Raw genomic sequence first — 13,927 nt, 5'->3', positions numbered from 1 at the left:
AAAGTGTTTATTTTTCGCACGCGCTGTTGCAGTGTGGAAGGGTAGAGAAATAGTCTGAAGGTGGTGCGAAGAACCCTCTGTCAGGCACCAAGTGTGAACTGTAGAGTAACGATGTAGATGTAGCATGACTTCTTACCTCGACGCCGCCCGTTTTCTTTGAGGGCGCTAAAAGCATGTGGTGAGCCATGCAACCCGCAGCAAGGATAACAGAATATAAATGTTTATCTTGAAGATGAAAATAACTTTAACTCGTCTTTTGCAACTGAATTTTTAAAGGTTCAAAAAATGGTTCAAATGGCTCTGAGCACTATGGGACTTGACTGCTAAGGTCATCAGTCCCCTAGAACTTAGAACTACTTAAACCTAACTAACCTAAGGACATCACACACATCCATGCCCGAGGCAGGATTCGAACCTGCGACCGTAGCGGTCGCGCGGTTCCAGACTGAAGCGCCTAGGACCGCTCGGCCACTCCGGCCGGCTTTTAATGCTTTCTGACCAAAGTTGTTTGATCTAATGGCATTAAGCACCTTCACTGGGTTTTTGTGCCTCGTATGCTTTATGTGGTGTCACCGCAAGGCACCACACTTGCTAGGTTGTAGGCATCAAATCGGAAGCGGTCTGTCAGTACACATCAGACCCGCGAGTCGCCACTGTCGACGCTAGCAGACCGAGCGCCGCCACTCGGCTGGTCTTACGAGACAAGCTAGCGCACTGGCCAGTTCTACAGCCGACTTTAACAGAAATGGTTCACTGGTTATAGCTTCAGAGATCTCAGTTGCAGAGACGCTAGTTAGAATAGCCTTCAGCTAAGTCAGTAGCTACGACCTAGCCAGGCACCACATACAATTTATGTATTGACAATTGATCTATATGTAAGAAGCAATCAGAATTGTAAAGAAGTATTCGCAGTTCAATTTATAACTGCACTTGTAAATATTATTGTACAAAGTCAAGAACGACGTTCACCGCTGATGCTAAATTAAAGCTAAGTATTTAGTTGTATTGCTGTCTACTAACCTTCTAACCACCTAAGATGTTCCAGGAACATCCCGTCAAGTACAGTTCATTGATCCTCACGTCTACCTACGTGATCAACGCGTGCAATTAATGGCCACACCTCGTGCTCAGACTAAGAGTCAAATTGCGTGACTCAGCCGAGTCACCCTTTTTCCATGAGGCCCATAGTTCCGCCTCATACATAACACTTGATGTGCGTCCATTGGCTCCTGTGTAAACTCTGCGTGTGACAATTTTTGTTGTTGCACGTCACCTTGCTACTAGATGACGCATGAGACAAAGCGAACGCGGCAGCGTCTATAAAAACTATCCGCACTGTCGCTGGGGGTTGTGCTGAACTCATGTGACACATTAAACAAAGGGAGCTTGAGAAGTCGACTGTAGCTGAACATTTTCTAAAAAACTGAATAAAATACAATTTGAAAAGACGAGAATCTTCGTTGATGCACCATTTTATTCGAAATTCGTTGTATAGGAGGCGGCCGAGATTAGAACAAACAGCAACGATATCAGGAGTAACGAGTGGTATATAGGTAGTGAGGCATGGCTGCCGGCATTGGGCATAGAGCGGAAGCAAAGACGGATGTTTGATGCTTGTAGGGAGGCGGGACTGACAGCTTCAAATGCGGTGCCTGCCTCTCGCACCATCTGGCGTTACTCGGTTCCGCTCCGGGGTCCACGAGAAATATAGCCCCGCAACGAACTTGTGACATCACTCTAGCTGCCTTGCCCGAGACACACTGCGGACGCTTAGATTAGCCCGGCGTCCGTAGGAAATCAATACGCCAGTGAAAAGATACCCAAATGAGTCCCGGCATATATGCATAATAGATGTATGAGACATCGAAAGATCTCTGGACCCATATAGTTTTATTTGATTAAAGCATCTACGCCTGGGTTTCAGGCAGAATCCTCCGTTATATGCATAATAGATGTATGATATTTCGGAAGGTCTTTGGACCCATATAGTTTCATTTGTTTAAAGCACCTAAGTCTGGGTTTCAGACAGGATCCTCCATTTCCTACGATGCTAGGTGTGATTGTAAACAGCTGGAGATCCTCTGCAATGCTGTTCGAGTTTGGGAGAATACCAAGCGGACTGAAGTGTGAATGGGAATTTTGAGTGAGGAGGGAAGTGTGCTAGGGTAGTCCGTGCAACTTTGCAAAGCCACTGCTCCAGGGTGGCATAGCTGCTAGCGCGTCCACCTAGTGAGCGGGAGACTCGTTCAAGTCCTGGCCTTGGTACAAATTTTCATTCGTCGGAGAGACACCCACTAAAGGTCTTAACTTTATCATGCGTTATCGAGAGCTTGAATCTTTTTAAATGCACAACTAGTAATTATTAAACTGGCGAGATGCAGTAACCCGCTCGCCGCCGAAGATGGCGCAGGAACTCGCAAGACTTGCAGTATCACGTATTGTGGCACCCGGTTTCGTGGCGGGCCGGAGCTGCTGTTAAGTTGTTCCAACTCGACTTCCCGTATATGCGTCACATCGGCTCCCTCCCTGGGAGGTTCCAGACGCTGCTGTCGACCATCTACGAGCGGAATCCATGCCAACCACGGCAGCCTGTCGTTTTTACTCCCTATGACCACGACGGCGACAGCTGCCGACAGCTCGAGTGACGCGGTTTGAAAACCTAGATTTTATTCGAGCATGCCACGGCGAATGACACAGAACAGAGTTTACTTTATTCGCCGACAGATGGCGTTCGTGACTTACCTTGCATAACGGCACTGTCGTGATTCTACGAGTGACATCAGGCCCCGAAAGAACTGATAGATTTTGATAACCACAGCACTATAACACCGCGGAGAGACACACACGAGATTGTTCCGTTAAGAACGACCTGTTGAGTTCTATTTCTTAGGAATTCGTCCAGGCATAAATCTCGTCCGATATTCATATATATCGTATTTTCTTTACCAAGCGGAAGTGCGAAACTGCATCGAATGCCTGCCGGAAGGCGGGGGACCCGTCGAAAGTCGGGGCTCTGTTACAGTACGTTGTGGGTCTCATGGACGATCTTGCACAATCATTTTCGAAAAAAAAAAGAGGGAGCGTAGTGGCCCGTTTTCACAAAAATATTGCAGAAATGTGTGACAAGTGAAGTGACTGGACAAAGACTACTAAACAGGCACGAAAATGTGCTTTCAAAGGTTGTTTCGTGAAAATTGTCATTATCGAATAAACAACATTCCCTTCTTTACAATTACGTTTGTGTAGGGCTCTACTCTTGATTTGATCTGCTCGTGTAACTTAAAAAGCAGTGCATTAGCTTGCGAGAGAGGGAGGCGACCAGAACCAGATCGAATGCATGCGGTGGATTAACGACCTTTCGGACTGGCACACCGGCCAACATTACTTTGGATTTCAGCTGGTTTCCCACTCTCCTTTACCTGAAAGTAATCTTTCCCATGCTGAGTGACAAAATAACCCGCTCTCCAAAAATTAAGTACCGTAACTTATTAACTATTCGGTGGAGATGAATGAAAGTGCGGGAGTACGTTGCCAGCGGTCTCCCATTCATGCACAGAAAGCTGGACCTCACGTTCATTGAGGTCAGCGTCACTATAGTGCCAAATGGGCCTGGCCCCGGAAAACGAGGCGGTTGGAGAAACGGGAAAAGACAGTGTGTGTCCGTGAGCGAGCTGTTACGGATCAATGTGATGGTATTCTTCGTTACAACGTGGCTCGGAGACAGCATTCGGTTGATTTAACATGGGGAAGAATCATCGGGAAACGGCAAGCAGAGGAGGTGGTCGACTACAGCAGCTACAGCAGCAGATATTGCGTAACAGACAAGAATGGACCTACGCCAAACAGCGGTCGCAATTACCACCAACAACAAAAATCAAATGGTTCCAAGCACTATGAGACTTAACATCTGAGGTCATCAGAGCTACTTAAACCTAACTAACCTAAGGACATCACACACATCCATGTCCGAGGCAGGATTCGAACGTGCGACGGTAGCAGCAGCGCGGTTCTGGACTGAAGCGCCTAGAACCGTTCGGCCACAGCGGCCGGCTTACCAACAACATTTGACATGAGTGCAAGGCACGCAATCTCATGCTCAACAGTGGTGGAGAGGGGGCGGGAGGGGGGTAGTTTCTTTGCCCTACAACCAGTAAATTGTGTTCCGTTGACACGCGTACATCGGCGCAGCGTTTGCGATGGTGCCACGAGCATAGGGACTGGATCAACGAGGAGGGGGCTAGCGTGATCTTCTCGGATGAGAGGAATTCATTGTAAGTGGGGATTCTGGACGTACCCCATTGGCGAGATGTGCCATTAACATAGTCGAAGATGATCGTTATGGTGGTCCAGATGTTATGGTGTGAGAAACAATGTTGCAGGGGCATACTGACCTCCAAATCTTTGAACACGGTACATTCACCGGTCAACATTATTGTGACACTGTACTACTTCCCCACGTGCGTCTTTTCAGGGGAGGATTCTGGCCTGACTTAAATTTTTAAGGATAGCAATGCGCGACTGCATCGAACAGAGCAGGTGGAGAACCACTGGAATGAGGGAGAGGACATTCGGATATTTGGAGAGCAGTCCGCCCCGATAGCTGAGTGATCCCGACACGGTAGCTCAGCGTGATCTGTCAGAGGGCTGCGTGCTCTCTGTAATAAAAGAAAACTGAGTCAACGAATCAACGATCAACTTGTGACGTCCGCCCAGACCAAACGCAACGAACTATATCGAATAAAAAAAACAGCGTGACGGATTGCAGTCCCGGCTGGGTCGGAGATTTTCTCTGCTCAGGGACTGGCTGTTGTGTTGTCTTCATCATCATTTCATCCCCATCCGGCGTGCAGGTAGCCCAATGTGGCGTCGACTGTAATAAGACCTGCACCAAGGCGGCCGGACCTGCCCCGCAAGAGACCTCCCGGCCAATGACGCCAAACGCTCATTTCCATTTTCTACTTGGAGAGCATAGTCGCCGAATGAACTGGCCTGCACTTTCGAGCGAGTTAAATCCCATGGAGCACGTGTGGGATGCGTTGAGTAGATGATTCTCACAGATCGGCAAGCAAAACGACTACCCATCACTTGTCAAAAATCACGCTGGTGGAGGAATGGGACTCCCTACTACAGTAAGTCCTTACCAAACTTGTGCCCACCTAGGGACCACGTTGCAGAGCATACACTGCCGTCCGTGATCACACCCTACCAAGAACCGTGTTCCGCCGTTTGTGATGTCCAGGGAAGCACATCACGAACCACGGTGACTTCAGCATAATTATTGCTTTCGAATAAAAGTCTCATCTCTCTTCGTCTCATTGCGTTTTCCCTCCAGCCACCTTCGGTACTACATTGTAGCAATTCTTCCTATTGTAAGCGTATTGTCTTATCGCTGGCTTGGTTGCGGAGTATGTTTGCGAGTGGCCGCGTTTTTTTGCAGAGTCGAGCACGGGACACGGAGCTGTAATGTTGTGCTGCCGGTAGCTCTACATGTAAAAGGCATTGTTATCGAAGTTCAAGTTTTGCTGCAAGTGCTATTACAGTGAAGTAATGAGATATGGAAGTGGATTCAGTGAAAAGCGCTCAAAGAAGTAATTAAATATGAGCAGTGCCGTCGATAACGCTTTTTGAGAATATCCGCCCGTTTGCGTGTCTTACCTTATACCAGTCATCCGCGCCGTGTTCGGCCTCCTGCAATGAACTAACGTGAATCAGTAAAAATAGTTACTACGAGTACAAAGGAGTGCAATCAAGTACCAGTGTCTTGTAGCGAGCGTGAGAACGTGCGTTCGGTCATCGCGTTTGCGCATCATCAACAATCAACTGCGCCGCGACGGTTATGCGCACGCTCATACAAGTGAGAACAGAGAAGTGAAAATTTAACATTATGAACAGTGTTAAATTATTACTAGTGTCAAGGAGGACTGGTACCAGATATCTGTGCATGTGTGACGAGCGAAAGAACTTTCGTTCGATTATTCGGCTTCCGCATCATCAACAATCACCCGCGTCGTGTTCGGTTACGCGTACGCTCGTCCAACGGATATTGTGGACAGATATTCATCAAAAATATTAATTGGCATACACACTTATGACATAGAATGTAAACAGTGAAACCTACGATTTTCTTATAGTCTCAGAATATAGTTGTCCATACCAGATGTAGGACAGTGTTGCCTTTGATGTTGAGTGGCTTCCCTAACCCGCTTGCATATTTAGATACATAATTTCATGCAAGCCAGTAGCAGTGTGGAGCAGAACAATACGACCGTCGCGGGAGTATCAGGTACGTGGTGTGGACAGGGCGCACGACCAAGAAGCGGCAACTGATTTGTATATAAGTACAACATAACTTCTGCACAATTTCAGTGCAGTAATGTGTTCACTGAAAATGTGTGTGTGTGTGTGTGTGTGTGTGTGTGTGTGTGTAAGTGTGTAAGTATAATCTAACTTCTGCACCATTTCAGTGCAGTAATGTGTTCATTGTAAATAAGTATTACAGTAGTTGTATTACATGTTTATTACCTTATAAATAAATGAAAAACTTTTTTACTTTAAATTCAGTGCATAGTATTTGTAAAATGACTCTTAGTGTTCATTAAAAAATGACGATCATTCCACTTGGGACCTGTGAAATGGTACATTAGCTTATTTGTTTTAGTTGTAAATATTTGTCATGTATTGTTGTTTTTCTGACATGTTCCACATCCTGGAGGACCTCCTCACTACGGATCAATTGGAATGAAAGTAAATCTAATCTAATCTAAAAAAAAAAAAAACAGTTTAAGGGAGCCCCGCCATCAGTACCCCCGGGCGTGTTACACTATGGAAGGTGTGGTGGGAAATCGGCTGTGACCTTTCAACTTTCAAAGGAACCGACACCGCGTTCACCTTAAACGATTCAGCGAAATCAGCGAAAACATGTAAGAGCCGAACGGGGATTTGAACCGTCGTCCTCTCGAATGCGAGTCTAGTGCGCAAGCCACTGTGCGGCTGGTCCCGGCGGAGGTTCGAGTCCTCCCTCGGGCATGGGTGTGTGTGTTTGTCCTTAGGATAATTTAGGTTAGGTAGTGTGTAAGCTTAGGGACTGATGACAGCAGTTAAGTCCAATAAGTTTTCACACACATTTGAACGTTTTGCGCAAGCCACTGCGCCACCCTGCTCTGTTCCGCGTGCATGTATGTTGTTTAATACGCCACAGTACAGAATTGTATCGAAGACTTCTGGAAACATCGCGTCAACCGTACGCCGCTGTCTGCTGACTTTTTGACCACATGCACGAAGAGGGCAAGCTGGGTGTAACACGATCGGTGCTTGTGGAAACCATGTTGATTCCTACACACGACTTGTTCGCTCTGCAGATATGTCATACGTGGGCACAATCTGTGTTCCGCAATTATACAAGAAATCGACGTCGGTGATACGAGAATGTTATTCGGCCTTTTCCCAGCCACGTGGCACATTTCTTTGCTCTAGCGACCCTCAATTCTGCAAAGTTAGTCATTTGTGTACTGACGTGTGTCTTACCTGTAATTTGAAATTAATTTCATTTACGTGTATTGTTTTTGCAAATGTTTTCCAAAGGTCAGAGTGTATCATTCCATCTATATTACTTATTTGCTAATACGTTGACGAGGGTTCATAGAGCGGGGGAAAGCGTTTTATCTTTGTAATGAATAACTTACGTGTCTTTGGATTCGGCTGGAGGCGCTTGCGATGGTAAGGCTACTGAAGTCGTATTTACAGCCTGTAGCTGTATGGGAGGCGTCCACATCACGTAGGACGTCGTCGTGTTGATCGTTGAGGCCAAGCTCGATGTTTCGACGCGGTCGCCCCCTGGCGTAGGTATCGCGTTGTGAGAGCCAGGCCCACCTTCTTGGACTACTGGCGCCGACTGGCGTCTGGGCGTCTCAGCTGCCGTAGCTGGGCTGGTCGTAGCGGGCGAGTCGGTCGGTCGGTGGGTCGACTGGTTGGTGGCGGCGGCTGCTGCCGTCGGCCTCACTTGGTCAGGGGAGGCGGTAGTGTCCGGGCGCGCGGCGGCCGCCTCAGTGGCGGCTTCCAGCAGCTGCGCTGGGCTCGCCGCCGTTGCCGCCGCCAGCAGCAGCAACACCAACAACCTGCAACACCGCGCCGTTTATAATTATGGATAACGTTATTGGGAACAGCGATCTGTCAGTAAAGTAAAATTAGCAAAAAACAGTGTCGAACCCACAGTTATTGATCAGAATTATGTTTGGTTTCGCCCTCTAGTAGCAGGCAATCTTCAGATAATGCACCATCCGGCCGGCCGGGTTGGCCGAGCGGTTCAAGGCGCTACATTCTGGAACCGCGCGACCGCTGCGGTCGCAGGTTCGAGTCCTGCCTCGGGCATGGGTGTGTGTGATGTCCTTAGGTTAGTTAGGTTTAAGTAGTTCTAAGTTCTAGGGGACTGATGACCTCAGAAGTTAAGTCCCGTAGTGCTCAGAGCCATCTGAACCATTTTTTTGCACCATCCGGCAACAGCACCATCATCGCCAATCTGATGGTGCATTATCTGAAAACGACCAACTACTAGACACCGAAACCGGTCATAATCCTGATCAGTGACAGTGGATCGAGACTGTTTTTTGCTAGTTTTACTGGACTGTTTGTTTCAGAGTATGAGAAAGCCGGAGAAAACAAAATAGTGGGACAGCGCCCTAACTAGCGCACGTTCAGTCTGACATCTCACTGCTGTTAATTCCTAACCAGAATAATAAACAGGCGAATAGAAAGAGAAAACTCTACCCATTTACGGTAACTAGTGCCAAACGGCAACTTCTGTTCGAAACCAGAACAGCTGTTAGCATAATCGACATAAAAGTAGATATCTTAGGTGTTGTGAAACAACTCAAATCACTTAACAGAGGCAAGTCTTCCGGTCCAGATGGTATACCAAACAGGTTCCTTTCAGAGTACGCAGACACAATACCGTCTTTCTTAGCAATCATATACAACCGCTCACTTGACCCAAGGTCTGTTCCTAAAGACTGGAAAGTAGAACAGGTCACACCAATATTCAAGAAAGGAAATAGGAGTAACTCACTGAATTATAGACACATGTCACTGACTTCAATTTGCAGTTGGATTTTGGAGCATATACTGTACTCGAACATTATGAATCACCTTGAAGAAAATGGCTTATTGATACATAACCAACACGGATTCAGAAAATATCGTTCTTGTGCAACACAGCTAGCTCTTTATTCTCATGAAGTAATGAGTGCTGTCGAGAAGGGATCTCAGATCGATTCCATATTCCTAGATTTCCAGAAGGCTTTTCATTCCGTTCCTCAGAAGCGACTGTTAATCAAACAGCATGAATATGGTGTATCGTCTCAGTTGTGTGAATGGATTCGTGATTTCCTCCCAGAGAGGTCACAGTTCGTAGTGGTAGACGGTAAATCATCGAGTAGAACAGAACTGATATCTGACGTTCCGAAAGGTAGTGTCATAGGCCCTCTGCTGTTCCTGATTTACATAAATGATCTAGATGGCAATGTGAGAAGCTTCCTTAGATTGTTTGCAGGCGACGCTGTAATTTACCGCCTAGTAAAATCATCAGACGATCAATTCCAATTACAAAATGATCTAGACAGAATTTCTGTATGGTGCGAAAAGTGGCAATTAGCACTAAACAAAGAAAAGTGCGAGGTCATCCACATGGGTACTAAAAGAAATCCGATAAATTTTAGGTATACGGTAAATCGCACAAATCTAAGGGCTGTCAATTCGACTAAATACCTAAGAATTACAATTACGAGCATCTTAAATTGGAAAGACCACATAGATAATATTGTGGGGAAGGCGAAACAAAGACTGCGCTTTGTTGGCAGAACACTTAGAAGATGCGACAAACCCACTAAAGAGACAGCCTACATTACGTTTGTCCGTCCTCTGCTGGAATACTGCTGCGCAGTATGGGATCCTTACAAGGTAGGATTGACGAAGAACATCAAAAAAGTGCAAAGAAGGGCAGCTCGTTTCGTGTTATCGCGCAATAGGGGTGAGAGTGTCACTGATATGATACACGACTTGGGGTGGCAGTCACTGAAACAAAGGCGGTTTTCTTTACGGCGAGATCTATTTACGAAGTTCCAATCACCAACTTTCTCTTCCGAATGCGTAAATATTTTGTTGACACCCACCTACGTAGGGAGAAATGATCATCATAATAAAATAAGAGAAATCAGAGCTCGAACGGAAAGATTTAGGTATTCATTTTTCCCACGCACCACTCGAGAGTAGAATGGTAGAGAAGTACTATGAAAATGGTTCGATGAATTGCAGAGTAACCATGTAGATGATGATGATGTTTGGTTTGTGGGGCGCTCAACTGCGTGGTTATCAGCGCCCGTACAATTACCCAATCTTTGCTCAGTCCAATTTCGCCACTTTCCTGGATGATGATGAAATGATGAGGACAACACAAACACCCAGTCATCTCGAGGCAGGTGAAAATCCCTGACCCCGCCGGGAATCGAACCCGGGACCCCGTGCTCGGGAAGCGAGAACGCTACCGCGAGACCACGAGCGGCGGACAACCATTTAGATGTAGATATAGATGTGTTCACGCACCCCTTCTGCTTACCTCTCCCCCTATTGTTGCTTAGCCCTTACTCCAGCCTTTCCCCCATCCATCCCCATTAGTCTCACATTTTTCAATGTGTCAATGAAGCAAAACTGTAGTGTACGCGCTTTTAAATTAGTAGGTTCATTATCATGTACGAGTGGACTTCAAACAGAAAGGTACGCTTTATTGTGGCAGATAGACGTGCAGTGTCTCTTGTGTCGGACATGTCCGACAGAACAGACACCATATATCTACACTCCTGGAAATTGAAATAAGTACACCGTGAATTCATTGCCCCAGGAAGGGGAAACTTTATTGACACATTCCTGGGGTCAGATACATCACATGATCACACTGACAGAACCACAGGCACATAGACACAGGCAACAGAGCATGCACAATGTCGGCACTAGTACAGTGTATATCCACCTTTCGCAGCAATGCAGGCTGCTATTCTCCCATGGAGACGATCGTAGAGATGCTGGATGTAGTCCTGTGGAACGGCTTGCCATGCCATTTCCACCTGGCGCCTCAGTTGGACCAGCGTTAGTGCTGGACGTGCAGACCGCTTGAGACGACGCTTCATCCAGTCCCAAACATGCTCAATGGGGGACAGATCCGGAGATCTTGCTGGCCAGGGTAGTTGACTTACACCTTCTAGAGCACGTTGGGTGGCACGGGATACATGCGGACGTGCATTGTCCTGTTGGAACAGCAAGTTCCCTTGCCGGTCTAGGAATGGTAGAACGATGGGTTCGATGACGGTTTGGATGTACCGTGCACTATTCAGTGTCCCCTCGACGATCGCCAGTGGTGTACGGCCAGTGTAGGAGATCGCTCCCCACACCATGATGCCGGGTGTTGGCCCTGTGTGCCTCGGTCGTATGCAGTCCTGATTGTGGCGCTCACCTGCACGGCGCCAAACACGCATACGACCATCATTGGCACCAAGGCAGAAGCGACTCTCATCGCTGAAGACGACACGTCTCCATTCGTCCCTCCATTCACGCCTGTCGCAACACCACTGGAGCGGGCTGCACGATGTTGGGGCGTGAGCGGAAGACGGCCTAACGGTGTGTGGGACCGTAGCCCAGCTTCATGGAGACGGTTGCGAATGGTCCTCGCCGATACCCCAGGAGCAACAGTGTCCCTAATTTGCTGGGAAGTGGCGGTGCGGTCCCCTACGGCACTGCGTAGGATCCTACGGTCTTGGCGTGCATCCGTGCGTCGCTGCGGTCCGGTCCCAGGTCGACGGGCACGTGCACCTTCCGCCGACCACTGGCGACAACATCGATGTACTGTGGAGACCTCACGCCCCACGTGTTGAGCAATTCGGCGGTACGTCCACCCGGCCTCCCGCATGCCCACTATACGCTCTCGCTCAAAGTCCGTCAACTGCACATACGGTTCACGTCCACGCTGTCGCGGCATGCTACCAGTGTTAAAGACTGCGATGGAGCTCTGTATGCCACGGCAAACTGGCTGACACTGACGGCGGCGGTGCACAAATGCTGCGCAGCTAGCGCCATTCGACGGCCAACACCGCGGTTCCTGGTGTGTCCGCTGTGCCGTGCGTGTGATCATTGCTTGTACAGCCCTCTCGCAGTGTCCGGAGCAAGTATGGTGGGTCTGACACACCGGTGTCAATGTGTTCTTTTTTCCATTTCCAGGAGTGTATATACAAGCAAGGACAGCTCTAGATATTTCCAGTGCGGGTCGCCATATATTCTGAACCCATGCGGGAGTTAACAAATGCTGTGAACTGTTTAGCTAATGGATGAGGGCGCTACTTTCGCGTGACATGTTGAGAATTTGGGGCGGAGAGTAAGCGTGTCCGGATGGCCGAGACAGTTAAGGCAAACGCTATAGGGAAGAGGTGCATCCGGGTTTGAGTCCTAGCGCCACAAATTTTCAACTTTCACCATTGATTTCTTTCAATGCCTCTATGCGGCTGAAGTCCTGATTTATCTTTTATCGAATGCTGCACTGCACTTCAAATTGACACAGATACATGACACTACTCGTATTTTTCAGCATCTCCGTCAAGTCTGTCTATACAACGGTCGGAACATTCTAGTAATGGTTCAGTCCCTAGACAACAGAAATCCACTACTTAGCCACAGAACCATTTCAGAACCGTTCGCAGCTCGTGGTCCCGCGGTCGCGTTCTCGCTTCCCGAGCACGGGGTCCCAGGTTCGAGTCCCGGCGGGGTCAGGGATTTTCTCCAGCGTCGAAAAGACTGGGTGTTTGTGTTGCCCTCATCATTTCATAATCACCACGAAAGTGGCGAAATTGGGCTGAGCAAACATCATGATCATCATTTGAGAACCGCTGTGTGAACGACCTCGTCGTTGGAAAATCAGTCTTTCAACTTGCCGAAAAGATGAAAAACGCATGGTGCAGATCAGGAGTTCCGATCAAAATCATTTACGTCTGCGGGGCTCTGGAAAAAAAAAGAGAGAGAGAGAGAGAGAGAGAGAGAGAGGTTCAAATTACTCTTAGCAATATAGGACTTAACATCTGAGGTCATCAGTCCCCTAGAACTTAGAGCTACTTAAACCTAACTAACCTAAAGACATCACACACACATCCATGCCCGAGGCAGGATTCGCACCTGCGAGCGTAGCGGTCGCGCGGTTCCAGACTGAAGCGCCTACAACCGCTCGGCCACACGTTGTTTTCATCATTTCACTACGGTTATAAGCGAAATTGCATTTATTCGATATACCACCAGGATTTCATGATGAATTGTGTGTAGTTTAGATGCTTTGTCCACAAGAATCGTACCGTCCTGCTTAATTCAACCTTGTATTACATTTCCAGTTGCCGCACCATTTCCGTCGCACACTGTGTTGCACCCGTTATCCGTACTGCAGTAGAACTGTTCCTGCAAGGGAGAAATGTGCTTTCTTCTGAGAATGAGCCATTGCTGTTGCAGATTGGTGTTAGCGTGGGCCGACACCAATAACTTACTTTCTGAAGCTCGAGCGAAGTGTAGTAGTATTCAGCACACTGTACTCGCATATGTGTGTGAATCCTTAAGGGACCAAACTGCTGACGTCATTCGTACCTAGACCTACACCCTACGTAAACTAACTTAAACTAACTTATGCTAAGAACAACACACACACACACACACACAGCCATGCCCGAGGGAGGACTCGAACCTCCGGCGGGAGGGGCCGCGCAACTCGTGACAAGGAGCCTCAAACTGCGCGGCCACCCTGATTTAAGTTTTCCGTGATTTCCTTAAATCTCTACAGGCAAATGCCGGGCTGATTCCTTCGAAAGAGGACGGCCGACTTCCTTCCCCATCCTTCTCTTATATGAGACCGACA

At 47.8% G+C, this 13,927-nt stretch overlaps 1 protein-coding gene across 1 annotated transcript in view; it reads right to left on the bottom strand.

Moving 5' to 3' along the window:
* Positions 1-13,927, bottom strand: part of LOC126146686 (pH-sensitive chloride channel 2-like) — a 289,984-nt gene that overhangs the window by 74,036 nt on the left and 202,021 nt on the right. The window contains exon 2 of the mRNA XM_049915638.1: positions 7,683-8,114. Within this exon, the coding sequence (XP_049771595.1) occupies positions 7,683-8,114 (432 nt within the window). The remainder of the gene's footprint in view (positions 1-7,682; positions 8,115-13,927) is intronic.

This window comes from Schistocerca cancellata, chromosome 2 (genome assembly GCF_023864275.1).
Source record: "Schistocerca cancellata isolate TAMUIC-IGC-003103 chromosome 2, iqSchCanc2.1, whole genome shotgun sequence".
Classification (NCBI taxonomy): Eukaryota; Metazoa; Arthropoda; class Insecta; order Orthoptera; family Acrididae; genus Schistocerca; species Schistocerca cancellata.
The sequence above is the reverse complement of the archived record's forward strand: the minus strand, read 5'-3'. Positions and strand labels throughout refer to the sequence as shown.